The sequence below is a fragment of the Molothrus ater genome, chromosome 15 (assembly GCF_012460135.2).
Source record: "Molothrus ater isolate BHLD 08-10-18 breed brown headed cowbird chromosome 15, BPBGC_Mater_1.1, whole genome shotgun sequence".
In the NCBI taxonomy this organism is placed as follows: domain Eukaryota; kingdom Metazoa; phylum Chordata; class Aves; order Passeriformes; family Icteridae; genus Molothrus; species Molothrus ater.
In genome coordinates, this window is record NC_050492.2 from 930,121 (window position 1) to 956,594 (window position 26,474).

A 26,474-nucleotide genomic window follows, 5' to 3' on the forward strand; every position below is an offset into this window, starting at 1 on the left:
CCTCTCCTGGGGCTCCAGCCCCTTCCCAGCTCCGTTCCCTGCCCTGGACACGCTCCAGCTCCTCAGTGTCCTTGCTGCAGTGAGGGGCCAGAACTGGGCACAGCCCTTAGGGGCCTGAGCAGGGCCAGCACAGGGAGAAACATCCAGAAACACAAACTGAGCTGTGAAAGAGCTGCCTCCAACCTCCAGCCCTGAAGCTGGCATTGAGCTGAGAGCAAAAAGCAAGAGTTTCCTGGACTAGAGAAAATAAACCAGGAGTCTGTACTATATTCTTAAATATGGTTTAATACTCTTCTCCATTTCTGTACATCACAACACCAAGATATCACTGCTTGGGATCTCTCTGCAGAGGCTATATAGTATGCAAAGGCTAGGATCTCCCACCCCCACTGAGTGTGTTTGCATGTGTAAGTGTAATACATATCAGTATATATTGATATACACATCAATATATAATGCAATATATATCACTGAAGAGAACACATTGATTAAAGAAATACAAAAATTTGGCATCATTTCCAAACTTAAATAGTAAAAATAAAAACTACAAAAAGGAGCTGCATACCCTAATGTATCATGTGAAACAACAAGCAGTATATTCAAAAATGTAAATTTACAACCAATTTTTGTGGTCTTGTCATGTCACATTAGACCCATTTACAATGGCAAAATCCAGAACATACTGCTGTGAGGGCCAGGGCTGTGCTCAGCCCTGAGCAGACCCAGCCCCATCTCCCGGGAGAGATTCCAGCTTGGATGTGAGGACGGCAGCGAAGCCGCCAGCCAGGGTAGGGACCAGGGGGACAAATGGTATTGCTCACAAGGACAGGAATTTTGGACCTCAAACAACAGTGTGGCAGAAATTTGAAGAGAAGCTCCCTCTGTTCAAGTGAACCAGGACAAGAGGCAAAGGTTTGCAGCTGGAACAGGAGCTGCTCCTGAGGGAAGCACCGGGAGCAATGCTGGGAGAGCCCCCAGGGAGGGAGCAGGACCTGAGCTGTGTCACTGGGCACAGTGCCACTGCTCCCCTGGGACAGGACCTGAGCTGTGCCACTGCTCCCCTGGGACAGGACCTGAGCTGTGTCACTGGGCACAGTGCCACTGCTCCCCTGGGACAGGACCTGAGCTGTGCCACTGCTCCCCTGGGATAGGACCTGCCCTTGAGCCACTGCTCCCCTGGCCTGCACAGCCCCTGACCCCCAGAGTGTCACCAGCAGGCTGGACACACCCCAAGGATGAGCTCCCTGATCTATGGATGCTCTGTGGAACAGGCAGGACACAAAGCCTGGGCAGTCTGGGACCATCCAGAGGTGATCCTTTGCCTCCTGAAGGGCACATCCCCACAGGACAGACACTTCTGGGAGCTGGGTGTTCCCAGGGCTGTGCCAGTGCTCCACGGATCAGAATCAAATATTCCACACTCCCAGCACTAATTCAGCCTTCACTCCACTGACTCAGTATTCCTGTCAAACACCCACTTCCATTTAAGACCTGTGGGCTCAAATTCACATAATCAAGGAAACCTTACGCAGTCCTAAAGCAAAAAGAAAAACTTACTGAGGAACAAAAAGCCAAGTGTACCTTACTTCACTGAAATCTCATGTTTATTTTTGTCAAGACTGAAAAAAAAATAAATTCCTGAAGACTGCACTGCTCAAATCCAAATTAAGCCCAAGACTTCAGCAGCATTTTCATTGCAATCCATGAAGTGCATTTCCTAGTTTGTAAGAGCAGTGTTTCTGCAAATAGATTAAAGCACGTTCGGCTGGTGAGCCTCCCCAAACCATCAGAATTTGCAAGCCACATGTAATGAACCAGCACTCAGGTCAGTGCCTCCTCAAGCTTTTGAGGAGAATTATGGCTCCAACCTCGTTCCATTTCTTCTGCAGGCTAAGCTGAGAATGCCATGTAAATGGGTCACGGCGCTGCCAAATGCAGCAATTGATTTCTCCAATCAAAGTATAAAGAAACAAACCAGTAGGATCTTACTTCTATTAATTTTGGAAGGAAGAGGTTTACAGCAGTTAATGTATCATGAAGGTTAAAAAAATCATTTCCATAAAATACAAGAGCAACCAATTTCACCATTGAGTAAAAGTAAAAACTGGGATTCTTTTTAAATTAGTCCAAAGTGGCATATCGGAACTTAGTAGTTTGCTGCTGTACTGACACTATGACAAATCAAAGTGTAGGGTTTTGCTTTCTTAAATCCAAATGCTCGTGGATCAAGTTCTGGAAATGTTCCAATTCTAAGGCAGGGATCAGTTGTGTTTTCCACCATGAGTTTGCTCCTTGGGTTGGATGCTGGAGGGGCGAGGCACGTGTTGCCGGACCCAGCTCGACTACCTAGTAGTCATCAAGGTCAAAAAATTCATCGTCTCCTCCTTGGTATTCCATGCCCTGGAAGTCCACCCGGTACCGCAAGATACCTGCCAAAGAAACAGCCTTTAGCTTCCCCAGGCACAGCTCCCCAGCCTGCTCCCACAGCTTCCCACTCATGTCCAGCTCAGGCCTGGCAGCTGCACTGAGAAATGCCACAGGGAATTCAGCGCCCCAAGGAAGCTGCCCAGCCTGGCCAGCTTTCTCCTGGAAAAGCTGAGCCTGTTCTGGGGCTGCATCTCCACAAAACACCAGTGGCACATCACTGCTCCCAGTGTCACTGCTCAGATCCAGCCTGGCAGTAAAATCCAGAGGGCAGCTGGCACTGCAGCTACTTTTACAATGCAGTAAAAGCAGGATTTAGGGTCTGTCTCTTCCTATCCCAAACACCAACCCAGGGCTCTGGAAATCCTGTATCCCTGGAATCATTTACTGAGGTGAAGGAGATTTTCAAGGACAATTCCTTTCCAGCCTACAGAGCATGGGAGCAAAGAGGATCCCACCATGCAATGAGGCTGGACCTGGCAGGAAATAAGAGACTCCTGGAATTACAAACCCTGAAACTTAGAAACCTTGCTCCTTAAGGAGCCAAACAATCCAAGGTTCTTTCCTCCTGACCGGTGCTCTCTGTACCCTAGAAATTCCCCTTTACAATGCCCTTCTCCCTGACTCACATCCACCAGAGCTGAGCCCAGCCAGTGGCACAGCTTTGTCTGGAACCCCTGCCCAGGCAGGATGTGCAGCTCCCCCTGGCACTGCTGTGGCTCCCCCTGCCCAGGACTGGTCAGACTGGCACAGGAGCCACCTGCACCTCTGCCAGGCGTGGCTGATGCCCAGGGAGCTCCAGAGCAGGACTGGCTCCCAGAGGCCTCACTGCTCCACAGGATGGACTAAAAACACTTTTCTTTTGAAAAGAAGCAGAAGATTAGGGAGCAAAGGACAGAAAGGCTCCGAGAGAAGAGCAACAGCTCCAAGTGCTTCAGGAACAGGGCTGGGGGTTGTCAGAGCTCCCAGGGCAGGGCAGGGGCTGCCACCAAGCCCCTGTGCAGACAGAGCCAGGGCCCTCCTGAGCTCCAGCAGCTGCACAGGGGAACAGCCCAGCCCTGAGCCCTGCACAGGACGCAGGCATTGAGGAACACAGCTGCAAAGTGACAGGGCCCAACATGGATCACCATCCTGCTGGACAGGGAATGAATCCACCCTGGTGAACACAACTGTTTCTCAAACTGGTTTTAAGACTGCCAGGAATAAGATTAATCCCACTCATGTTGGCACCAGATTATCAAACCAACCACTATACAAAACAAACACATTTTCCTCTTGCAGTTTACCTCCAATTCCTCCAAATCCTTTCACAAATTGGGATCCTTCTTGTGATTTGTCTGTAACAATTTCCAATGTTGCTCCAAATTTCTTGTAGTTGTTTGCAAACCACTCCAGGAGAGGCATACTTTCTATGAGTTCATGTTCCTGCCCAGTCTGTGGAGACATTGGAAGGGAAAAATAAATAATAAAGCCCTGTTACAGACACTGTGTGTTCAGTACTGAGAAAATCCCCTCCCAAACTGGCTCCATGGCTTTGTCAGCTGTAGCAGGGACAGCAGCCCTCACAGGGCTCCCTCCACACAGACATTCCTGGGGGAAGGCATTCCTGGCACAACTGCACCAGGCAAAGGCAGGCACAACCAGCAGCTCCTGGTGCTACAAAATTAATCACTGACAGGTTTTTGGGCCTCTAATAGGACATTTAGTGCAGAAGCAGGAGAAAAACTGCCTTGATTCTTCTGCTCCAGTGTCACTCCATGCTACATCTCAGCTTCACTGCTCATTCAGACTTGCTCTGCCCCCTCATCCAGCAGGCCCTGTTCTCAGGTAGGAACACTGATCCATGAAAGCACAGAGCCAAAAGGCACCATTTTCTAAGCAGGAAGTGCAGTGATTATTGTGAAACAGAAGCACCTCACTGCAGGTAACGCTGCAAACCCTCCATGCACAGCAAGGATTGGCAGTCCTCCCTCCAGGAGGGAATACAGCTGGAAATGGCCCCCAGGCACAACCCAAGTGGGACAGATCCCCACCCTTTGGCAAGGGACACTTTCTCCCAGTTTATTCTGCAAAGTAATACAGACCCCTGGTCCACAAGGGCTGTTTGACCTGCACAGGCAGGAAACTCAGGCAGCAAATGACAGTTCCAGGTGTCAAATGCATCCCCCAAAGCAGACACTCCCATGGCACCTGATCCAGGTCACCATTCCTGACCTCACAGTCGTTCTGCACAACCAAATCAGTGCCAGAAAGCAATGGTTCTGGGGCCTTGCCTGCATGGTGGCTACCAAACCCTTGGAGGTGATGGTTTGGTGGTGCTCAAAGATTGACACTGCCCATTTACACAACCTTGGCATTGGCAGCAGGGAAGACTGGAGAAAAGCAGGGGTAGGATCCAAGGGGTTACACAGGAAGAGCCACAGGTTCCTGCCCTGAGGTGTCACTGAGTGCCAGAAGGTCACTGTGCTCAGGTGCTTGGGACAAACTTAGCCCAGATGTCCAGAGCTCTGCACCAACACATTGAGAACAAAGCCAGAAGCCCCAAAGCTGAAATACCTCCTTGTCTGTGAAGTGGGATTTATCCTTCTCTTGCTCTGGTGTCAAATACAGGATCTTCTCCTCTAAAAAGGGAGGAAAAAATGATAATATTAGTTTGGCTAAGGCTACAAGATGCAGTTTAAAGACAGCAGGAGACTGAGCACAGCCAGCAGCTACAACACAGAGGGTCTGGGCACCACCACTGCCTTCCTTCCTCTCCAAAGCTCTGTGAGCAACCCCGAAGGGCACAGCAGCACAGAGCAGCTGCAGAGCCAACACAGAGGGGGACAGGTCCTGCTGCAGGCCCAGCAATTGTGTTTCTGGACACAAGGTCACCTCAGTCTCCCCTCTGGTACCACACTCCCTAAGCTGGAAGGAGGTTCCAGGCTGGCTCTGGGACCAAGTGCCCCCCTGGCACTGCAATTCCCTCTGTGCACTGGAACCCTGCTTGTTCCAGCTTTTCCCCCAGAGGCTGGGAAACCTGCAAAGTAACAGAGCCCTGCACAACATCCCTGTGGTCAGACATCCTCAGGGAGCTCCTCCAGCCAACCCATCCCAGCGAGGCACCTCAGGTGTCAAACCCTGAGAGCTCCCATGTCCCAGAGCACCACGTACCCTCCGTGCCTTGGCAGTGCAGGACGTATCTCATGATATCCAGGTTTTCATAGACTATCAGGATCTCTACTGCTCCCATTTCCAAAGCTTTTAGTGTATCTTCCACACCAAAGCAGTACTTGCCCGTGTCCTGGCTGATCTCATCGAAGTATCGTCCTGCAGGGCACACAGAGCCTGCCATGAGCACTCAGCACAGCACACACACTTCAAACAAGCTGCATCTGAGTGCAAGAAACTGAGAAGCAGCTGCCACCAGAAGCCTGGAACTAAGGGGGATCTCTGATGGAAGGAGAGAGAAGGTCCAAGAATTCTGGTGTGGAAAAAGAAACCAACCAAACCCCATCCCCCCATACCAGCACTTGAGGTGTGCAGGTGGTAAAAACAACCACTGCAAGTGCCACTCTCAGCCAGCATGGCAGGGCTGGGGCAGCACAAGGGCACTGCCAGGAGGGTGAGAGCAAGAGCAGCACCTGTGCCACACACCTGGCTCAGGAGGAGGCTGCAGTGCATCACTTACCTATTAGCTTTTTCTCTTGGATGAATTTCACATTGGAGAGGACCTCAGTTGACAATTCAATTGCTTGATTGAAGCCATTTTCTCCTCCATATGAAATATCAACTAGTTTGAGCACTTTGGATTGCAACCGCTGAACAAGAGAAGGAGGAGACAGGAAATGGTGAATCCAGCCCAGAGCAGGGCTGTCACACTCCTCACCCTGCCATGGGAGTCACTGCTCTCATTACTGCACTTCACCTGAGGCACCTCTGAATGCACAGTACTGAACCACAGTTTTCAGGCAACAGGGACCAGGATCAGGTTTACTGGAGTTCAATTCCAATAAAGCTTCTGCTTTAGATTTGGGAACACAAAGAATGTGAATGCCAGTTCCAAACCAGGGAGGACAGATTTCTTATCAGCCCTTTTTCAAGAACAGGAGCTCTCAGCTCCTTGCAGGAGGTATCAGGAATGGGAGACTTCTTTGGATACATCACATTTTTAGTTTTGATCAAATCTCTTCAGAGGCCAGAGTTACATTCCTCTGCTACAATGACTGCCTCACCACTGACACTCAGACATGATGTTTGCTCAGAACGGGCCACTCACCTGATCAAACATGTCAGACTGACTGAGCTCAGTTTTGAAGTCGGCCGAGCCGGCGAGGACGAGCCCGGCCACGTTGACCTTGTCCCCGGAGATGAAGAGCTGCACGGCCGTCTCGGCCACCTTGCGCACGTAGTTGTGCCTCTTCTCCATGCGCAGGCGGGCGAAGCGCAGGGCAGACTGACCTCCTCTGCCTGCAGGGAGGGACAGGGCAGCATGGGGGACCCACTGCACACCAGCAGCATCCTCAGGACACAGCTGGCCCGGAATAACCACAGCCGAGGGCAGCTGCAGCCTCCTGAATTCAGTTTGCCATGAGCCGAGGCAAGGGCTGCCATGGAACACTCAGAGAACAGAGGGTTCATTCCCACCAGGAGATTTTTCTCCACAGAGGAAAATATTTATTTTCTTTCTATAAAGACTCGCAACTCTGTAGAAATTGAACATCTGAGCACATCTTCTCCCCCTGTACCTTCAAGAGAAGCCATCTCCTTTGTACACTGCCTCAAACGCTGCTGACGCAGCACAGCCCAGCAGTCTCTGCTGCACAGCCTCACCAGAGGCAGTGTTTTTGTTTCATTTTGTCCCATCCCACTCTACAAAGGACAGTGGGCTGGGAGTAACCAGCAGACAATTTGCTGAACTCATCAGTGGCTGGCTACAACACAGCAGCACAGAGTGGAACTCGAATTTTCCTTGCTCTGTGAGGCCCCGTGCTTCCCGCAGAGAGCAGCTCGCTGCTCCTCCTGTGGGGTGCACACAGCACCAGCACATCAAACCTTAACGACCCCACTGAGTGGGATTGCTGCTTGTGCTACAAATACTTAGTTACAACTGTCCCAAAGCCAAAGAAAGGGTCAAACGCAGCAAGAAATAAAAAGTGCCGCTTCTGAGATCAACTGAATATTACTGTGATTCATTAATTCTGACAGAAGGCTCAGACTGGAGGCTTTGCTGTCAGATTCCAAGGGAGCACAGATTTGAGCAGAGCTAAACCCCCACAGGCCAAGTTCCCCTTTCCACCCTCACATCCCAGCCCAGGACAGAGCCAGCCCAGTGTGTTACCGTGCTTCTTTGGAAGATCCACAGTGAATTTGTGCAGCACTTCCCGTGTGTTTCCCTGCAGCGTCCCGAACAGGGCCCCGCTCCCGTCTATTACAATGAAGCCAAACTTGCTGTCGTCGGAGAGCAGCGCCGTGAGGGCCTGGAACAGACACAGCCGTGAGGGAGGGCCAGGACAGCACAGCCCCAGCAGTCCCAGCTCACAGCTGCTCATGGCTGTATTGTCATTAATAAAGTGGAGGAAAACCGGCACATTCAGGAGCTGTAACTATTCCAGATCACTGCAGAATCCCAGGATTGTTTGGGCTGGAAGAGACCTTAAAGACTTTCCCCTGCCATCCCAGGCTGCTCCAAGCCCCACTGTCCAGCCTGGCCTTGGGCACTGCCAAGGATCCAGGGGCAGCCACAGCTGCTCTGGGCACCCTGTGCAGGCCCTGCCCACACTCACAGAGAGGAATTCCTTCCATACATAATCCCATCCCATACAACACTGTCAAGAGCACAGAGGAAACTCACGTTTAAATTTGATCACAATTTCCCAGCTCCCCACCTGAGGTCATGGGCAGGTGTGACAGCAAAACTCTGGAGATGGGCTGTGGAGAGTGTGAAGTGAAATGGATCCCACCTGTCTGAGGCTGCCTCACCTCTCTGGCTAGCACAACTGGAGCAGTAATTCTCCTGGCATTCCAACCAGGAAAGCAGAACTTGCTCAGTTCATTGTTGGTTCAGTTTTGTAGTCCAAAGCATTGACACAGCCTCCCTACCACCACTACTGGTCTGCTGCACCTGCTGACTTCAAGTTCCACAGGCAGAATGATGAGATAAATCTACAGTGGCTGTAGCAAATTCAGCCTTACAGAGCACAAGGAACAGCAGCAATAATAGTCCTGTGCATAACTGGCTGTGGAGAAGACAGCCAGAACATTTGCTGCAAAATGAAGTTATCCTTCAATTTTCCTCACTTTAAAAAAAGCAGCTGACTATTTCTCATAAGGTCATTTAAGTTGCCCAACCAAAGCACAGAGCAGTATCAAGGTTTTTGAGTTCACTTTGCCCAAGCATCCAAACTCTGCGCTCCTTTCTCAAGGCAGTCTCTCAGCTGCTGCTCCCTCAGGGGCTGTCTGAGTGGGCAGAAACATCCAGCACACACACACACTCCTGCTCACTTACACATGCCCAAAAAAGCAATAGCCAGAATCCTCTTTCTGGCTGGCAAAACCACATCAGTAGGATAGGGAACTTGTCAAAACTCCAGATTGCTTGAAGTCACCAGTTTAACACTGAAAGTGATGGTGCTGGGTTACTGCACGGGACCTCAAGCTGCCTGCAGGGCTGTCAGCCTGATTACTGGGCTGAACTGAAAGGATAAAACCCATCAGTCATCCTCTTCCAAAATCCACACAACCCAGGATGCAGCTCTCTAGCTTAGAAGAAATAGGGGCTAAGGTTTAATGAAATCTCCTGGCCAAAGTTAATATTCTGTATAAATTCCTCAGCAGTGGGATGAATGAGAGGAGGAAGTGGCATTTTACACTGCAATCTCTTGAACTGGGACCGAGCCAAGCAAAATGTGTGACTGGAATGAATGCTCCAGCCAAGGTATCAGAGTAAGTCATTGTAAATCCTACCCCTCAGACACACATCAGGGCTCACAGCCCCCTGGGGGAGTTACTTCAGTTTCACACAGGCAATAAAAGATCTAGAAGATATCTTATCAGATGCTCTTGCCAGGCAGCACATGACTAAAGCTCTGATTTCTTGATTTCCTCTTATTTTCATACAGTACCAATGATCAGTGATTCCCTGGTCAGCTCTGGCAGCAATTGCACTGTTTGACCTGTCAAGCACCAAGGGACCATTGCCTTTGTTCTGCTCCTTCAGCCTGGACTGAGCTTCCTCTCTGCAGCTGTAGCCCAAAGGTGAAGAGCAGCCCTTCCTCCCCACCTTTCCAGGGAAGCTGTGGGTGCCCGAGCAGCTGGCCCCTGCTCTCAGCTCAGGGGTTCAAGGCTCTACAGCCAGAGAGGGGGCAAAGGCAGAGCTCAGAGCTCACAGCCCCCAGCAGGCTGCTCCAGCCCCAGCAGTGCAGGCAATCCCCAGGGCAATAACCCCACAACCCCAGCCAGGGAGAGCACAGAGCCCGTGCAGGGAGGGGCTGGCAGTGATCCCATCATCAGGAGCAGCAATTCCCACAAATTCCCCTCAGGTCACTGCCACCCGTGGTGAGCAGTGCCACACACCAGCACCAGTGGATTTGCAGCTGCTCCTGGGAACAGCCTGCTGGGCACTTCTATATGGAATCAGTGCCCTGAGGCAGCAGCTGCACAGGAGACCAAAGGAATCCATCACCTGCCAGGGCAGGAGGAAACCCAGCACCCTCCCACTGCCCACAGCAGCAGGGACAAACACTTCCCTGGGCATGGCATCCTGGCTCTCTACTGAATTCTCTAATTTCCTTCTTGCTTTCACTCATCTATGGACACAGGGACCCAGCAGAACTCCAGACCTGTGCCTGTGCACAGGTTTTTATTCCTGGGAGATCAAAGGCATGTCGGGATTTCATCCTTTGTGGGGAGACAGAACAGTAGGGATGGACCTCACCTGTACAATAAGCACAGCTTTCCCTGCTGTACTCCTGCCCTCTGGAAGCTACTTATGGATCAAATCTCCACAGACCCACAAAGACAAGCAGAACTACATCACTGGAGGGCCTGCCAAGCCCTGTCAGATGGGTCTGACAACAGGCAATTAAGTCTCAGGCCATACATTTATCATGGGAAACATCAAGGATGTGAGGGGCACTGCAAACATTGAGACCTCTGCACCTGCCAGAGCCAAAATAGTCTCAGAGGCAATACACTGACTGCTGTAATCCACATTTCTTTCAAAATGCCTCAAACCATTCATTTAACTTAATTAGATGTTGGATAAAAATAATCCCACTTCCCCCCAGACAGATTAGGCACATGCCAGTTCTCCATGAAGGCTCTCAGTTAACACATCTGATAGCAAGACTGGCAACACTGATATTATCTTGGCAGTATTTTAAAGCCTGACTTGGAATAGTATCTATGGGCCTCTGTGGTTAAGAAAAAACCCAGCCTTCCTCCAGTTACAGAGAGGAGCTCCTGTCTGTGGGTTACACAGACTCAGGGGTGGGAGGAGCTGGGCAGTCCCTCAGCTCCTTCCAGCAGGCATTCCTCATCTCTGGCAGTCCCAAGCCATCCAGAGCCCTCCCCAGGGCATGTTCCTGCTGTTCTTGTGGCTCAAGCACAGCAAGGCTGTGCCCAGACCTTGGCTCCTGCCATGGGGGAGTCCTTACCTCCGTGTGGAATTTGTTGTCACACAAATACAACGACGTATTGATTGGTTTGAAAGGTTCAAAGTCAATGTTGACTTTCTTCTCTTTTCCTTCTTCTGTCACAATTGTTCCACAGTAAACAACCAGACCATTTGGAGGTACTACAAACAACACAATGCAGGTTTAGATCACTAAGGAATGTGACAAGCTGAACTCATCAAAAACTGACTGCCAGCGCCCCTTGAGACTCATAGCAGAATGAAATTCAAGATCCCAAACTTTTCATTTTCCCTTTTCCCCACCTCATTCCCACCCAGGTCTCTACAATGGGAAACAAACTCATTTAGTGCACCTGTAGCAGACATGCAGCCTCTTAAAGCCATGAGTTTGCAAGCTCACACCCCCCAGAGAAAGGCTGAGCAGCCCCTGAAGCTCTGCTGGTCCCCATACAGGGATTTGCAGAGTGCCCATCCTAGGGAAGGCCACAGGCCAGTGCAAAAGCAGTAACAATGAACTCTCCCAGGCTCATCTGAGATGGCCTGGGTCTGTTCCCCCCAGAATGATGGCAGCTGCTCAATGCCATGCTTAAGGCACACAGAAGTTTCTGCTTGACAGAAAATTACTACTTTAACACAAATGAACTATTGCAGAATATCCAGCTCTTAAGCCTGGCCAAGTTTAGCACAGTCATCACTAAGAACAGAATCATGACCCCACTCCTTTAAGACAAGGACCACCTTACTACTCTAGTCCCAAAGTCCACCCCTGAAGTAGCCATCCAAGGGCAACATACCTGGAATATCAGTGCAAAACAGCAGCACAGGCCAACAGATTTGATTAGCAGAAAACTGCATAGTGCAGGAACTTAAGGCTGCTTCCAAGAAAGGGAAGTGTGCCAGCATCCATACAAGCTAGAAGTTACCTTTGTTATAGAGTTTCAGTCTTTGCTGTACAGATGTAATGGCTCCCAGTACTGAAAGGCGATTCACTCTGGACTTTATGTTGGAGGCAGTGCCAAACTCGTCCGCTAACATTTTTGCCACTCGCGAGATCTGGTCTTTGGGGGGAATGATCAACGAGATCATGCTGGTACCATTGCTGGGGAGGGAAAAAAGGGATGTGAGCAGGCAGCAAAGCAACAAGCACCCTCACACCATAGCCCATGAACACAGTTCTCTCCTCCCTCCCCCAAGGACGCTTCTTCACCGTCGCTGGTGTAATTCCCCTTCTGCTGGACAACAATGGGAGAGGAAAGAAAACAAAACCAAAACAGGCTCTTCTTCAGTGCTCAGCCTCTACCAAGCAAGTCCTCCAAAAGCTGCTTTTTTACTCTAGGGCACTACATGGGAAGAAAGAACACATGTGCAGACCAAGGGCTGCACAGACCAGGGGCTGTGAGCAGAAGGAATGGAAGCAGCTCCCAACAGAGATTATTTAAAACAATGCAGCCACATACTTCAAGGACATCTTAGAGCCCATTTAATTTGTTCTCAGACAGCTGGAGCACTAAGCAGCCCAAGTGCTTTCTTAACACGTTGTTTTCCTCAGATTAATACAGAAAACTGAACTGGAAGGATCCCTTTGTCACAGTGAGTATTTTCTGCTTTCCCACTATCACTTTTCTCCCCAGAGCAGCTCATCAGCCCTGGCAGCTGCTTTAACTGAACTGTGCTAAGCACACACTGCTGCTTCACCAGCACCAACCCCAGGCACAGAGTCAGAAGATAACACCCCACAAATCACAGGACAGGCTTAAATTAAAGGAAAATAAGTTTGATATTCATTTTTCCTAGGGCTTTGGGGTGGGTCTTGCAGAAATCTTAATCCCCAAAGCTGCCTTGTGGTTTAAATCCACCCAAAGCCAAAAGGAAAATTGGGGAAGCTCCCATCTGCCTTCCAGCAGGTACCTCCCATTTGCCATTGAAGTATCCCAGATGTCTGAAGTGCTGCCTCTGCATTGTCTCAGATTTAACCCAGACCTCATGCTTCCCATTAGAGTAATGGCATCAAAATCAAATCCCTCATCGTATCCTCCAGTTCTCTCAAGGGCAAACCAGCTAAGCTCTGTGAAAAAGCCTTTTCTCAGGATTCTGAGTCAGAGCGCCAACAAAGTGCTTTTCAGACATCAAACTCCAGGGTTTTGCTCTTTTACATTTCTTATGGAAGGAGCCTACCCCAGCCCCTGCTCGCTGCTGTTTCAGGCTGTCACATACCAGTGTCCTGCTGAAGTGTTTGGGCTACAGAGGCAGCAGGGAAGTGCTTTAAAAAGCATCACTTCATTAGCTTCTTTACACAAGTTGTACAGCCCTCTCCCAAAGATCCTCAATCCAGGCCAAGTTGAAATGGAGGCTGGTAGGTCAAATAAGTCCTTGACCTTAAAGACAACTAATTGGTTTTAATATCTGAGCTCCCCATACACACCAGTGGAAGTCACAAAGCCACTCTGGCCTGTGTTATTCCCAGGAGGAGCTCTGAGCCATGCTGGCAGCTCTCAGGCTTCCAGGTCACCCCAGCCAAGAATACTCCACAGCCCAGTCAATTAAAGCAGCTCCCCACCCAGTGAATGGCACCAGCCTTGGGGACAGATAATGGCTATCATTCCCAGCAGGCTCCTTTGAGCAAGACGCTGATCAGAACTAAAGCAACTCTTCTCCACTTCTGTGCAAGTAGCACTCCTGAGTTATCTTCTCCTCTCAAAGAAGAAAGTCTTACAACTTCCCAGAGATTAGAAAGCTCTGCCCATCACACCTAACTTCCTGCATCCCCTAGGGGCATCCCAGTGGGGCAGGTGGGAGTGGGACTGTTACACCCCTTGGGCACTCCATGGCTCTCCTGCTAGGAAGAGATTACATACAATTTTTCCTGAATTGAGGAGAGAGGGGAAAGAGCAGGGAGCAAGTCCTGTCACAAGCTGCCTGGAAGAAGAGCCTAATGTCCCCACCTACAAACCCCTTGCAGGAATTTGCAGAGAGCAATAAGGCCCCCCTTGAGCCTCCTTTTCTCCAAGCTGAGTCCCCTCCAGATCCCTCAGCTGTTCCTCACAGGACTGACTCTCCAGATGCTTCCCCAGCTTTGTGAACAATAAGGAGGAAGGCTGGGTGTGCACTCCCAAGAGCAATTCCCCAGTAAAAAGTCATTTGAAAGGCTCCCTTCAGTTTTCAAATGCAAGCCACCCCCCTCAGACGCCAGCCCTGGGCCTTGTGCTGTGTGCCAGTGCCTCAGAAACACTGGTGCCAGCACAGAGCACCCACTGGATCCTACACACAGCTCCTCATCCACCAGGCAGGGTCACAGCACTGCTCCTCAGGGACATCCCACCCGAGGTAACAGAGTGGCCTTCACAAGCCTTGGTGATTCATTACTGCAAACAAACAAATTTAAAGGGTCTCAGAGGATGCATTCCCCTCATTTAAATCTCCAACTAGTTCAACACAGCACAGTACTGTGCCTGGGCCAATCCTTCAGCAAATTCCAGTCTGGATTTGTATCCAAAAGCACCTTCCACTACCAACATCAAGTGCACTTCTCAGGTTTGGCATGCTTCTATTTACCACCACTATTTACACAGTCAGAGCTATTTCAGGCTCTAACCAATTCCTGAAGAATCCAGCAAAACAGCTGGCATGCAGCTTGCCACAGGAGCAACCTCCCAGGCTGCTGGAAGCCTGGAGCACAAGGAACCAGCCAGCTTGTCACCATGTCCCCATGCACCCAGCACTCCAAGGGATCACTAAACAAGCAAACAACCAAAGACTGAGACCAGCAAGACACCACTGAAGCAGATGGGCACCAGCACTCACGGTGGCTGCAGAACTCCCTCACACGCTGCCAACACCTCGTTACCCGACCATGCAAGAGCAGCTTTCCTCTTTCAAAGCAAGCTTCTACCTGTCTGTGACCCTAATGCAGTATGGCAGGGTCTAAAAAACCCTGTGGTGCATCTGCTAAACTCACCCCAAGGAGACAAAATGCAGCAAAGAGTTTCTAAGAAAGCTGCTGTTCAAAAACACTCAGAAAAAAATAGGTTATTCTGCAGAATAAGGTAATTTCCAAGTCTGCTCTGGGTCTTTGCAGCCTCAAAAAAATAAAAGGTTTTCTGCAAATCCCACCCTGTCCCCTCCGGAGCTGAGGGCTCCAGAGAACACTTACCTGGGAATGAGGTAAGGAATTTCCCCATAACCATCCTAAGGCCTCCCAAAAGGGGGCACAGCTGCACCACACACCTGCTATGGGACACAACCAAGTGACCTAGTGAGATCAGGGGCACTGCTCACACTGGCAGCTCAGGGTCAGAGGTGCCAGGAGCTGGGTCTGCCCTGCATCCCCCACAGCATTCCTGAAGGAAGCATGGACCCCATGCCAGGCTATATCCTGATTTCACAGCACTGCTGAGGTTTCCCCTGCTCAGCACACCCAAGTTCCACCAGAAAAGCTGGGAGCTGATGCTTTTGGACCAAGCCAAGCCAGGGCCTTGCAGAGCTCCAGGCAGTTGCTGTCCCTGTTCAGGCCAAAGAGCTGCCAGTGCCATCCAAGGGCGGGATGCTCGAGATGTTTGTGATGGAGGGAAGCAGCACCCCAGCCCACAGGCCAGCACCACAAGTGCCACTGCTCAGGGGACAGGGGCAGAGGAAACAATCAGGAGCATGAGGGGCACCAGCCCACACACTCCAAAGAACCAAGGAGGCAGTTCTGCCAGCTCTGGAGAGGCAGAAGGCCTGCACTGTCTGCACTGCTCATGGTGCCAGCCCTGCCAGGAATGGGCAGTTAGCTCAGATTTAGCAGCACCTGCCATGAGCAGCATTAGGTATCTCCAGGACAGAGGACAAGGATCAAAGCTCCAACTTTCCCACACCATAGCAGGTGAGCTCTAGCTTTCTCCCACAGTGTGCTGGAGGCCTGTTTGAGGAAAGAGGAGAAGGAAAAACAAGCACATTTCTCTCTTGGGAGACAGCAAGTTCCTCAGAAAATCGAGGTTTGTGGATAGGACAGCCTTTCTGTTATTAAAACTCCGATGTTGCTACAGTTGGAATTTCAGACAACTGTGCCACCAAACAGCTTTCCCAGACACACAGAGAGACCTCAGAGCAACTGCTGACAAGTGATCACAGCGAGTGGCAGCGTGGGCAGCGCTGAATCACCAGCAACCCAGTCCCCAGAGCTGCAGGGGAGCTGTGCCACTCCTGCAAGCAGCTGCTGTGGCACCCGAGCAGCTCCTGCCAGGAGAGGAGGGATGGCCCAGGAGCCCTCCCTGCTGTGTGTGCAGGCCAGGAGCACGGCTGGGTCCCTGCCAGGAGCAGGAATGGCCCAGAGGATGCTGGCACCAGCTGGGTCCCTGCTCCCTGCCCATGCCACGCTCAGTACAAGCAGCGGGGCCCTCTGTGGATGTGCTCTGTGCTCCAGCACGAGGGAGGCACCAGAGCAGGAGCCAAGAGCACAAAGCAGGCACTGCACCCTCCTGGGATGGGCTGCCACATGCACCCGGGGCTGCTTTCCATGACAGCTGCCAGAGGGGCCTCCTGCTCTGGGTGGCCATCTCCACCTGCAGGGCTTTGTCACCATGTTCCTACCATCCTGCCACCAGAAGGAACAGCTGAGCAGATCCTTAGACCTTCAGCTTTCAGCTGGCACTAGACAGCAATGTAGTGGTTTTCCAAAAGGCTCCTACCACCTTACACAGTGCTGTGCCACTGAAATGGGTCCTGCAGTGCCACACCCCAAACCAGCAGCAGCCAGCACAGCTCCCCTCCAGCAGGCAGACAACCACAGCACTCTGAGGAGGAGCAGTCAATCAACCTGGCTCCTGCAATTTGGGCTATGAGCTGGCACGGGAGAGCATTAATTTCACAGCCTGCTATATAAATAGCAGTGACTGGCCTGCCCTGTGCTATCAGAGAAGACCTGACAAACAGCAGCTGAGCTGTAGCTGTTTCACAGTGAAACATTTCACACTAACAGCACACTGTGGAATGTGGGATACAGAGGCAAGGGAGGGCAGTCATTCCCTAGGACTCAAAATGGGCTTATTTTTACAGGGCACAGCTTCATGAGCATCCTGCTCTCCCCAGGAACCAAGGGCAGCACCAGGCCTGTGTGTGACTGCCAGAGACTGGCAGGAGCACAGAGCCAGCAGCTCCCAGATAATCTGATCCCAACCACATTCCACAGCCAGGAAGCTTTCTATGAAACAACTGTTGCCACACACTGCTCCAAGCCATGGTACCTTCCCCAGGTAACCTCTGCTGCTCTCCATCCAGGACTGTGCATCAACATATCCCAAGGAGCCCAAGATGCCTGGACAGCCAAGGCTACCCAAGTTATGTGGTGGCTAAAGCAGTTCCACGTGCAGCCAGCTGCAAGGCAGATGCCAGCAATATCACTGCAATCCAAGGTAGAACTCCATCAGGCACATTCCAGAGGTGCCAAAGAGCTGCTCCTGAACCAACACCCACAGTGCTGCGGGCACATGGCACTTCAGTGAAGGACTACACTCAGGGCACACAAAATCAGTGATGTGAAGAAAGAATATTTGAGGGTTTTTCATGCTATACCTGAGCAGAGATGTTGAATGGAGTGCTATAAAAAGGAAGTGTCCTTTGGTACAGGCAAGTACAAAATCGCTGGTTTGGGTTCCCTTACAACACCCAGGCCATCAGACACTCCCCACTCATCCTGCCCTGAGTGCAAGAGCACTGAGCTTGCCAGAGGGAAGTGCTACACACACTCCTGCAACTTATGAATTATGGCTGTGAAACAAACAGGTCACAGCTGCACCCATTAAAGACTTAATGTCTTTTAATAAGACAAAGCCTTCATCAAACAGAGTGGATCAAGTCCACTTGAGATGCTAAATCTGGAGAGACAACAGCAGATGAAAGAGCTGCACAACTTTTCCTGGAAAACCTGCTAGGAAAGAGCAGGGAATCTCCAGAGTCCAGGATCCCTCAGAGGCCACATCACCTAGAAGCCAAAGACTGCACAGTCTGTAAGATATCAGCTGAATGCTCTGCAATAAACCCAGCAAACACCCTCAGCCTAACTGCTGCTTGGAGGCACCAGGGTTTTGTGATGCCTCCACCAGAAGCAGATGAACTCCCCCTCCCTGCTCAGCCCATGGGCTCCGAGCACATGGAGCAGGACACAAGCACTGCACAGACACCCAGCCAGAGCACACAGCACTGGGGAGCTCAGTGGGACCCACCACAGCCCCTCTGAGGTTTAATGTGGAGCTGAGCCAAAAGCCAGGCAGAACTTTGTACAGCACAATTTCAGCAGGAACCTCACAATCCCCCAGAGGCATCCTGCATTTCACCCCAGCGTGCAGCAGAGCTCTGGATCATCTCCTAAAAGGCAACATGAATACAAGTCATTCCTCAAAGGCTTCCATGTCATCCAAAGAAGGGTTTGAAGGTATGGAAGGGACCAGTTCCTAAGCAAAAGTAAGGCAGAGTTCACCTCTCTGGATCCACTGACACCTCAGAAGCAGAGAAAAAGGACAAGATGGGGGCAGGGTGGGTATGAGGAGAGGATTTGCAGAGTCGGGAGACCAAGTAATTAATTCTTCAGGAATCCTTTTCAGCATAAGCATTTATTGGAGAGACTGAGCCTCCCCCCCTCCACTGAACTGAAGAAACACCCCAGACACTGAATTCTTCCATCAGCCTCTGAATGCCACCTCTCCCCTGGACAAAGGAAAACCACTTAACTGCACAGCATGAGACCATGCAGCTATTCCACCACGGCTCACACAATGCCAGGCTCTCCTGCTGTAGTCCTGCTCCAAAGCCCACAACAGGAATCCTATACATCATTCTCCTCTAATGCTGGCAGACTGGATAGAAAAAGCACTTCATGTAACCAGAACCAGCTTGAAGCAGACACTCACACTGGCCTGGAAAGGTATCCTGCCCTCCTACCCTCACCCACCACCTTTTCAGAGAGGAAAGGCCTCCAGATGCCAACCAGGCTCTGAGTGCCAGTCAAGGAGAAAAGCACCCAGCCAGAATCCACCCTGGAAAACACAAGTGAGCCTCATTTCCTCAGTGCACCTCTGGCTCCAGCAGCCAGGGAAAGCTTCCCACAGGGAGGCAGCAAATGGCTGCACAGGAAAGGAGCAGAGCAAGCCTGGCCACAGCCTGAGCAAGGGTCAGGTGAGGCAGTGCTGCCCCCTGAGCCGCCGCCTGCCAGGAGCTGCCTCCTGAGCCCAGCCTCCCTCACTGCCAGGACACAGAGGAGGTGAGACAAGAATCAGGTCACGGACTCCTGCTCCTGCACACAGCACAGCCTGGCAGCTCTCCTGTGGCTGAGGCTGCACAGGTAGCAGGTGACAGCGAGCCCTTGGCCCCTGGGCCACCACACACCAGCTGCCAGAGGGACATGTCAGCAGCTCTGTCCCCAGAGCCAGACTGGGGCTGGCTCTGATACTGCTGCTCAGGCCACCACCAGCACCCCCGTCCCTGCAGCTCCAGGAGCAGATCCCAATTTCATCCCAAGCACTGAATCAGCACAAGTGTATCCTGCACACCCCTTGGAGAAGGTGAATCAATGCCTCTCCAAAACCCTTGGATCAAAGGCAACACACCACAAAACATAATTGCACAGGCATGTTTTGAATAGGCCTTATTGGCTGCATCTGACCTCATGCAGAAAGCCCGGATGCCCAATTACTGGGAAGTGGAACAGACATTTCTGCACTTCAGACATTTGTGACTCACTGGGAGGCTCAGTTTTGCCACAGCTCCCCTGCTCTCCCTCCTCCTTCTCCAATTATTAATGCTCCAAGTTTAAAAGACTTGTTGCATTATGCTAATGGGCCATTTGGGTACAAGATGTCCACTGAGGGACTGAAACAAATCCAGATTTGCTTATTAAGATGCTAATGCCCCAGAGCTACATGGGAATAGGTGGCTAAGAGGAGGGAAAAGAAATCCAGTTGCCACAAAGCCAAAAAAGTCTGTCCTCTTTTGAGGTGCTTGTTCCCATCTCCTACCACGTCATTCCTCAGGGGCTCATTCATTAGCTCGATGTGAATGATGATCTGTGCATGAATCACACTGCTCACTAATGATTCACACAGTTGTAAAAGAGGTACCAGGCTGCTGAACAGCCACAGGCTGTCAGACACTCGCTGGAGTTCTGATCTGGAGCCACTTTTCCAGCTCAGGTCCTCCTCAGCCACCTGCTAGTGAGCTCTCTCCAAACAGCACTTCCTAATTGTCACTGCACTACAAAAGGAACAGGTACAGCAGGCAGGTGAGAGCCCAGAAAATGTTTTACAACCATTAGACTGAGGCAACCAGCAGGATGTCAACAACCCTTTGGACATTGTCCCTGGCTTCAGCTTCCCTGGCTCCTCCTCCCACCTGGCACAGCTTTCTCAAACCTCCCACCCTGAGCACCACTGAAACACGAGACACTGCTTAGTCCTGAGAGGTCGGATCAGCCCTGCCTATAAGAAATCCACATTCAGCTTCTACCCCAGCACTGTGGACACTGGCAGCCTGAAGAGGTCCAACAGAGCAGGGAAATGGTGTGGAAGCAGCTGCTGTTCATCCCACGTGGTTTCCTGCCACAGTGCCCTCAGCTCTCCCTTCTGCCCTGGACTGTTTCTATTCCAGCCTGTCTGCAAACACCTCCTCCCTCTCCTCACACAGCAGAAGCAAAGGCACTATTAGCATCATAGCCTCTGCCTCTCACAGAAACATGACCTCCTTTAGGAACTCCCCCTGCCATAGGCAGGATGAGAAAGCACAGCTTGGAGGAAGCAATCTGCCTTGGGTAGGAACTTAAACCACAACCTCTTCCCTGAACACTCCGCACTAAGGTCAGATCACCAAGTCAAAGCAGAAAACTGTCAGTAAGGCTCAATTCCTGCACACCCACCTGCTCCTCCAGCCCTTGTCCCACCCGTGCCTCACATTTCCCAGTGTGACAGCCCAGCTCAATTCCAGCTGGAGCAGGACCTTTCTGCAAGAGAGGGCCACTGGAGACACCAGCTCACAGGAGAGATCCTCAAGCCTCTCCCATGACTGGCACTGGCACAACATAACAGAGCTGCAACCTAAATACCACAGCACGAGTTGGAAAGCCAAGGACCACCTTGGTGTGGCTCTGCCCTTCCCAGATGCACTGGCTCACCCAGGCCTGGGGCAAGGCCTCCATCATACCCCCCATCCTAAGGTGAAAGCTGCAGAAACAGCTCCTGTATCAACAGTTAAACTGACCCAGAGCTCAGGCCCGAGGCACAGCCACAACAACAAACAGATCCCGATAAAGAAGGCAGGGAGAGAGATCTGCTGCCAGGCTGGGAGCAGGGGAGGGAGCCCCTGGACTGACACATCTCTGGCAGTCAGGCAGACACCAGTCAGAGCTGACAGATCTCACCAAATGCTCCTCCTGGTTTGTGACACCCCCTGAGCCAAGAGAGCTGCTCTGGTACCTGCCTGGGCATGGTGGTGGTGTCACCCTAAATCTGCTGTGCTGTGTCTTGTATGGAGCAGGAGAATCCACGCTGGAGTTAACCCAGCTACAATACTGTCCCATAGTTATCCCAGCACAATGCCACCTTCAGCACCACCAGCAGAATAATCCACTCACAGGAGAGTGTTGCAGGAGCTCTGCCTAGTCCAGGTGAGAAATACAGCTCACTCAGGCAGCACAAGAGAATGCCAGCACCATGGCTTCCCAGGACTTTGTTCAAAAGAAACTGGGAACAAGGTAAAGCTGTACAGGAGAGAGCTGTCACTGACCCCTGTGATCCCCTGACTGCCTCCAGCAGTGGAGCTGCTGCAGCTCTGCCCACAGTGCTGTTAACTCACAGCCAGGTGGGCTCTCAGGCCACTTCTGGAAAGGCCCACCATCCTCACAGTGGAACAGGTTAAGACCACCTTATCCCCCAGAAGCATCAGGCTGTCCAAGCACATCTTAGCCCTGCCAAGCTGCCCGCTCCCAGAGCAGCACCATCCCAGCATATCCCAGAAGAAGGTGTTGAGAAGTCCAGCCTCCTGGTCCTGTTCCACAAGGCTGGGAAACAGCAGCAGCTTGAACCTAATTCCAAGATTGGACTTTCCCATCAGGACCAGCAAGACTCCAGACAGACTGCAAGAGAACCCATCTGCAAATGATGTGGGCAAATCTTTTCTGTCTAAGCAACAGGTGAGCTTGTTCACCCTCTAGCAGAACTATATTCCATTTTCCAGGATCTCAAGCAGAACTTTGTCTTTCTTTGCAGGAGAGAAAGGCCCCTGTCCTTCATGGTGACTTTGTTTCTCTCCTTTTCTGCTTCTCCCATATAGCAGATGGAAATCTCAACATGGCAGAATCCAAACCCAGGCAGGAACTGCAACACTTTGCTTTCCTCCCAAGACTCTGGAGACACCAAGATGTCCCCTTCTCTTACCATTTCTCCCTCCTCCAGCTTTGAAACATTTCTTCCAGTTACAACCAGAATAAGTTACTTGTTCAGACTTTGTTTCTGCATTTGCCCTGTTTGACCCACCTTCCAGAGCACATCATTTGGAAAATGTTCTTCCCCACACCAGCCTCAGTTGTGTTTGCACTCAGTGCCTTCAGTGACACCTCAATCTTCACCTCCTCTTTTCCTGTTCCAGTAAAATAACCAACAAGGGCTTCTGGCCCCAACAGAGCAAGCTCAGGACAGGGGAGATGTCTCCAGAGAGCATGTTCCTGAAAGTTTTCCCATTGTAAGGGAGCTTCACACCCTGCACTCTCACCTGGGGTCTGGAAGCCTGGGAGGTGTCAGTACCATTGCAAGCAGAGATGTTTGCAGAGGAAAGCATTTCTAAGATATGGAGAAGTTTCCCAACATGATTCCAATGTGACATCTCAGGTCCTCTCCCAGCAAAGAGACTGCTTGTTGTTGCTGATACTTGATTTTGCCAAGCATTTACAGCTTAGATTAGCAGAAAACCCTGCCCATAGCCCAGCTAACTATTCAGAACTGCACAGACCAAAGGAACAAAGAGGGATTGTCAATTTAGCACTGACACTGAAAAACTACATGAAGCAACAGCAGAAAAGCCCCGAGAGAGGAGAAGAAAGGAAAACACAGTGGCTAATGCTGCTTCTACTTGGGCTGCAGCAGCCCCACAGAGAAAGACACAGCTGCAGCTTCTGGGGGGCCCAGTGTTTCTCCAAATCTATTCTACAAAACTGAACTGTGTACTGAAAGCAAAATGAATCCCTCAGTAGGGGAGAAGCAGAGATGTTGGATCTAAGTCTGAGCACTTCAAGCTCTCAGAGATGCATGACAAGGTTAAACTTCTGACAAGGCCACAACTGCCCTATCAGGAGCCTTTTACTCCCATCTTCTTCTGGCCACAAAGGTTAATTGCCTGCAGTGCTCAACTGGTCCCTCTGCTCCTCCTCACACCCTGTGAGAGCCCAGCTACCCCCCTCCACCTCACCAAATCAGAAACACCAACTCAGCCACTCTGTACAGGATCACACAGTTTGTAACTCAGCTTTGGAGAGCTGGAAGGAGATAACTTCTGGTTTAGGAAGCAAGACACTGATAACAGCTCCTTCTAGTCCCTGTCAGCAGAGACAGGGCTTTGAGGTGGGGTTGGGGAGTTCAAAATTATTTTTCATTGTTTTGAACTGACAGATTCTTTCCACAGAGATCAGTGAGAAAGCTAGATTTCCTTAGCAGGGCTGGGAAAACAACACAGGGCATTCCCACTAGGATGTTACCTCCAGGTTTGAGAGGCAGACCTATCCCTGCTGGCCTCCAGCTGATCAGCTTCTGGGAAAGCTGAGGTTTTAATCTTTCCCCTGGGTGCTGTGACCAAGCACTGCCCCTTTCCTCATCAATCCCATAAAGGCACTTCCTTGCCCTCCTGCTCACTTGACTTTTGTTAACACCCTGCAGACTCCACTGAGATTTTACCACATGAGCTGGATCAGAGCAGAGGTGCCCCAACCACCACATGCCAAGGGAATGTCTAACTCCAGCTTCCTCCATTTCCCGTCCTTTGATCCCCTGCAGGAACAGCCAGCACACGAAACTGGGACACTGCTGCTGGGTCACTAATGGAGCACATGAGTAAGGGAAGGTGGGGACGCCTTCCCAGCGAGGCCCTGGCCCTCCACATCACCCTGCTGGAAGGCTTTGCCCTCTAACCCACCCCAGAACAGGTCTTCCTACTGCACAGGAAGAGGAAGTGACTCTTCCAAAGGCCGGAAAAGCCTGTTCCACTGCCCCACACCTCCTGTGCCAGGGAGCCTGAGCCTGCTGGGGACTGAGGCTGCAGCACCTCTTCTCCTCACTGCACCCAAACCAGGATAATTTGGGCTAGGCCTCCCTGGAAGACACCAAATCAGCATCACCTTGCTCAGATTAGACTTGCTGGCACCAGCACCGCCTTCCTCAGGAGCTGCTTTAGCAGCTGGCACAGATTAAATTAAGGGACAGCAGCATCACCACCTCCAGGAGATGTGCTGGATCCAGGGGGCACAGCTAAACCTCCTACACAGATCTGACTGTGCCTGTGGCACCTCTACTGCACAGCAGAGGTGTTCCAGGGATCACTGGAAGAGGGAAGGCAGGGCAGACACCTGGGCTGTGGCCCCAGGAAGCTGACACCACAAGAGACACCTGCCCTTCAGCCCCCCAGGAGCATTCCAACAGCTGCTGGGACCTTCTCTGCAGCACTCACCTATCCCAAACAACACAAGAGCTGACACTGAAATGGGCACAGCTCGAACCAGGGAGAGACAAAACTCCAACTCCACATTTCCAAAACCCACCCAGGCTCCCTAAGTGCTCTTGCACAAAGCTCCAGCGGATGCCTGGAGCTTCCTGAGCCCTTTCAGCTTTCCGGGACCCCTGTGAGCACAGCCCGTGCTGCCCACACCACGCACAGGCCCAGCCCAGTGATGAGCTGGGGCAGCCAAACTCCAGTGTGCCACAGGGAAGGGCAGCCCAGGCTCCCCACTCCCTTCTCCCCCCCACCATCCCTGCACAGCTGCATCATGAGTCAGAGTAAAACACATTCAGGGCGACCTGTGACTCGGGATCCCCTCCTGCCTGGGTTGGTTTTCAGCTGAACAACTGCACAGAGCAAGCACCAGCACTAAGGACATGGCAAGACAGCAGCTCAGCCTCTGCCAGCTGGCCCCAGGCTTTTAGGGGGGTCCCAGAACAATGCCAGCGCTGCCCCAGCTACAGCAACACCTGTTAAGGTGAGCCTGTGGAAACTGGAGCCACAAGGGTGGCTAAGGAGTGACCCCTCATTTTTATTTTACCAGGCTGTCTGCCGAGACACACTTTCTTTGCTATTTTACAGCCCCAGAACCTTGAAGTCTTGCAATTCCTCAGGCCCAAGAGGGTTCCCAAACGATGGAACCAGCCACTGCCAAGCTGCCCCCTCAAACAGGCACTTCTGGCATGGGGCAGGCTGCAGGAACAGATATTCTGGGGGGACAAAAAAGATTAAAGTGCAAGGATTAAAGGGGGATTAGAGACTTTAAATTTCCCACTGTCCAAACTTTGGAAGAGCTTACTTTCAGGGAAATGGAGCTGAGCACCTCTGCTGGGAGTGGAAGGGGTGAGAAAGATCAAACAACTGTCGGTAAGGAAAGCACTGAGTAAGTGCTGCCTCAGCCCCTGCCTTCCTGCCCTTACCCCGCCGCCCTCCCCGGCCCAGCCGGTCCCTTGGGAGCGGCCCAAGGCTGCACGGGGGACAGCGGAGCGTCTCCTCCGGCTGGAATCCGCCTTTCGCCGGTGCCAGCTGGCACGGGGCAGCCGGACGGGCCGGGCACCGGGGACACGCACCTGTGCCACCCCCGCCGGGGCCGGGGGGAACCGCCCCGCCCGGGGCCGGCTGCGGGAGCAGCTGCGGGGCCGCGCCGGGGCCGGCGGAGCCCCGGGCAGCCGCGGCCCTTTTCCCTTTTCCCGTGCGGGAAGCGCGGCCACGCTTCCACTCGGCCCTGCCCTCCCGACCCCGGCCCGCCCTCCCCGCCGCCCCCCCGGGCCCGAGCGGCCGCCGGGTCCCACGCGGCCGCACAAAAGGGCCCCGGGGCCGGGCAGGGGCGGCCGGGCCGGGGCTGCGCCTCCCGTCCCCCCGCGCCGGGCGGGCCCGGGCAGCGCCCCGGCCGCGGTCCCGCTCCAGCCGGGACACCCGGAGCTCCGGGGCGGCGGCCCCGCGGGCCCGGCGCTCACCCGCGGGCCGCCTCCAGGCTCTTGATGAGCTTCTTGATCTTCCAGATCTCCACGTTGCGGTCGGCAGCGCTGGGATCGTCCGCCATCTTCTCCCTCCTCCTCCTCCTCCTCCTCCTCCTCCTCCCGCGGCGGCAGGCGCTGCGGCGGGCGCGGCGGCGCGGGGCGGGCGGGCGGTGCGGAGCGGGGCGCTGGGGCCGGGTGTGTCCCGGGCGGTGCCGGTGCCGGTCGGGCCCCGCCGCTCGGTGCCCGCTCCCCCC

The 26,474-nt window shown here is 52.3% G+C and overlaps 1 protein-coding gene across 2 annotated transcripts; it reads right to left on the reverse strand.

Annotated features, from left to right (window-relative positions):
• Positions 1–265: 265 nt before the first annotated feature.
• ETF1 (eukaryotic translation termination factor 1) lies at positions 266–26,474 on the reverse strand. Of its 2 annotated transcripts, XR_004981118.2 has the most exons (11): positions 26,218–26,474; positions 11,962–12,137; positions 11,061–11,200; positions 7,745–7,883; positions 6,683–6,873; positions 6,095–6,224; positions 5,578–5,733; positions 4,981–5,045; positions 3,711–3,858; positions 1,074–2,429; positions 266–1,040 (listed from the first exon to the last, which is right to left on the reverse strand). XR_004981118.2 is itself a non-coding variant. In XM_036391680.2 (10 exons), the coding sequence occupies exons 1-10, from the start codon at positions 26,301–26,303 to the stop codon at positions 2,347–2,349; spliced, it is 1,314 nt and encodes a 437-aa protein (XP_036247573.1). In that variant the 5' UTR covers positions 26,304–26,474; the 3' UTR covers positions 266–2,346. The 2 variants fall into 2 exon arrangements, 1 of the variants encoding a protein (XP_036247573.1); XM_036391680.2 differs by having other exon boundaries at positions 266–2,429.

Coding starts and splice junctions, on each gene's coding strand:
- ETF1 (XM_036391680.2), bottom strand. CDS start 26,303: ATGGCGGACGATCCCAGCGCTGCCGACCGCAACGTGGAGATCTGGAAG. Junction 5,046..5,577: donor GCACTGCCAAGGCACGGAGG/GTACGTGGTGCT, acceptor CTCCCTTTTTAG/AGGAGAAGATCCTGTATTTG. Junction 2,430..3,710: donor AGGATTTGGAGGAATTGGAG/GTAAACTGCAAG, acceptor TTTCTTTGGCAG/GTATCTTGCGGTACCGGGTG.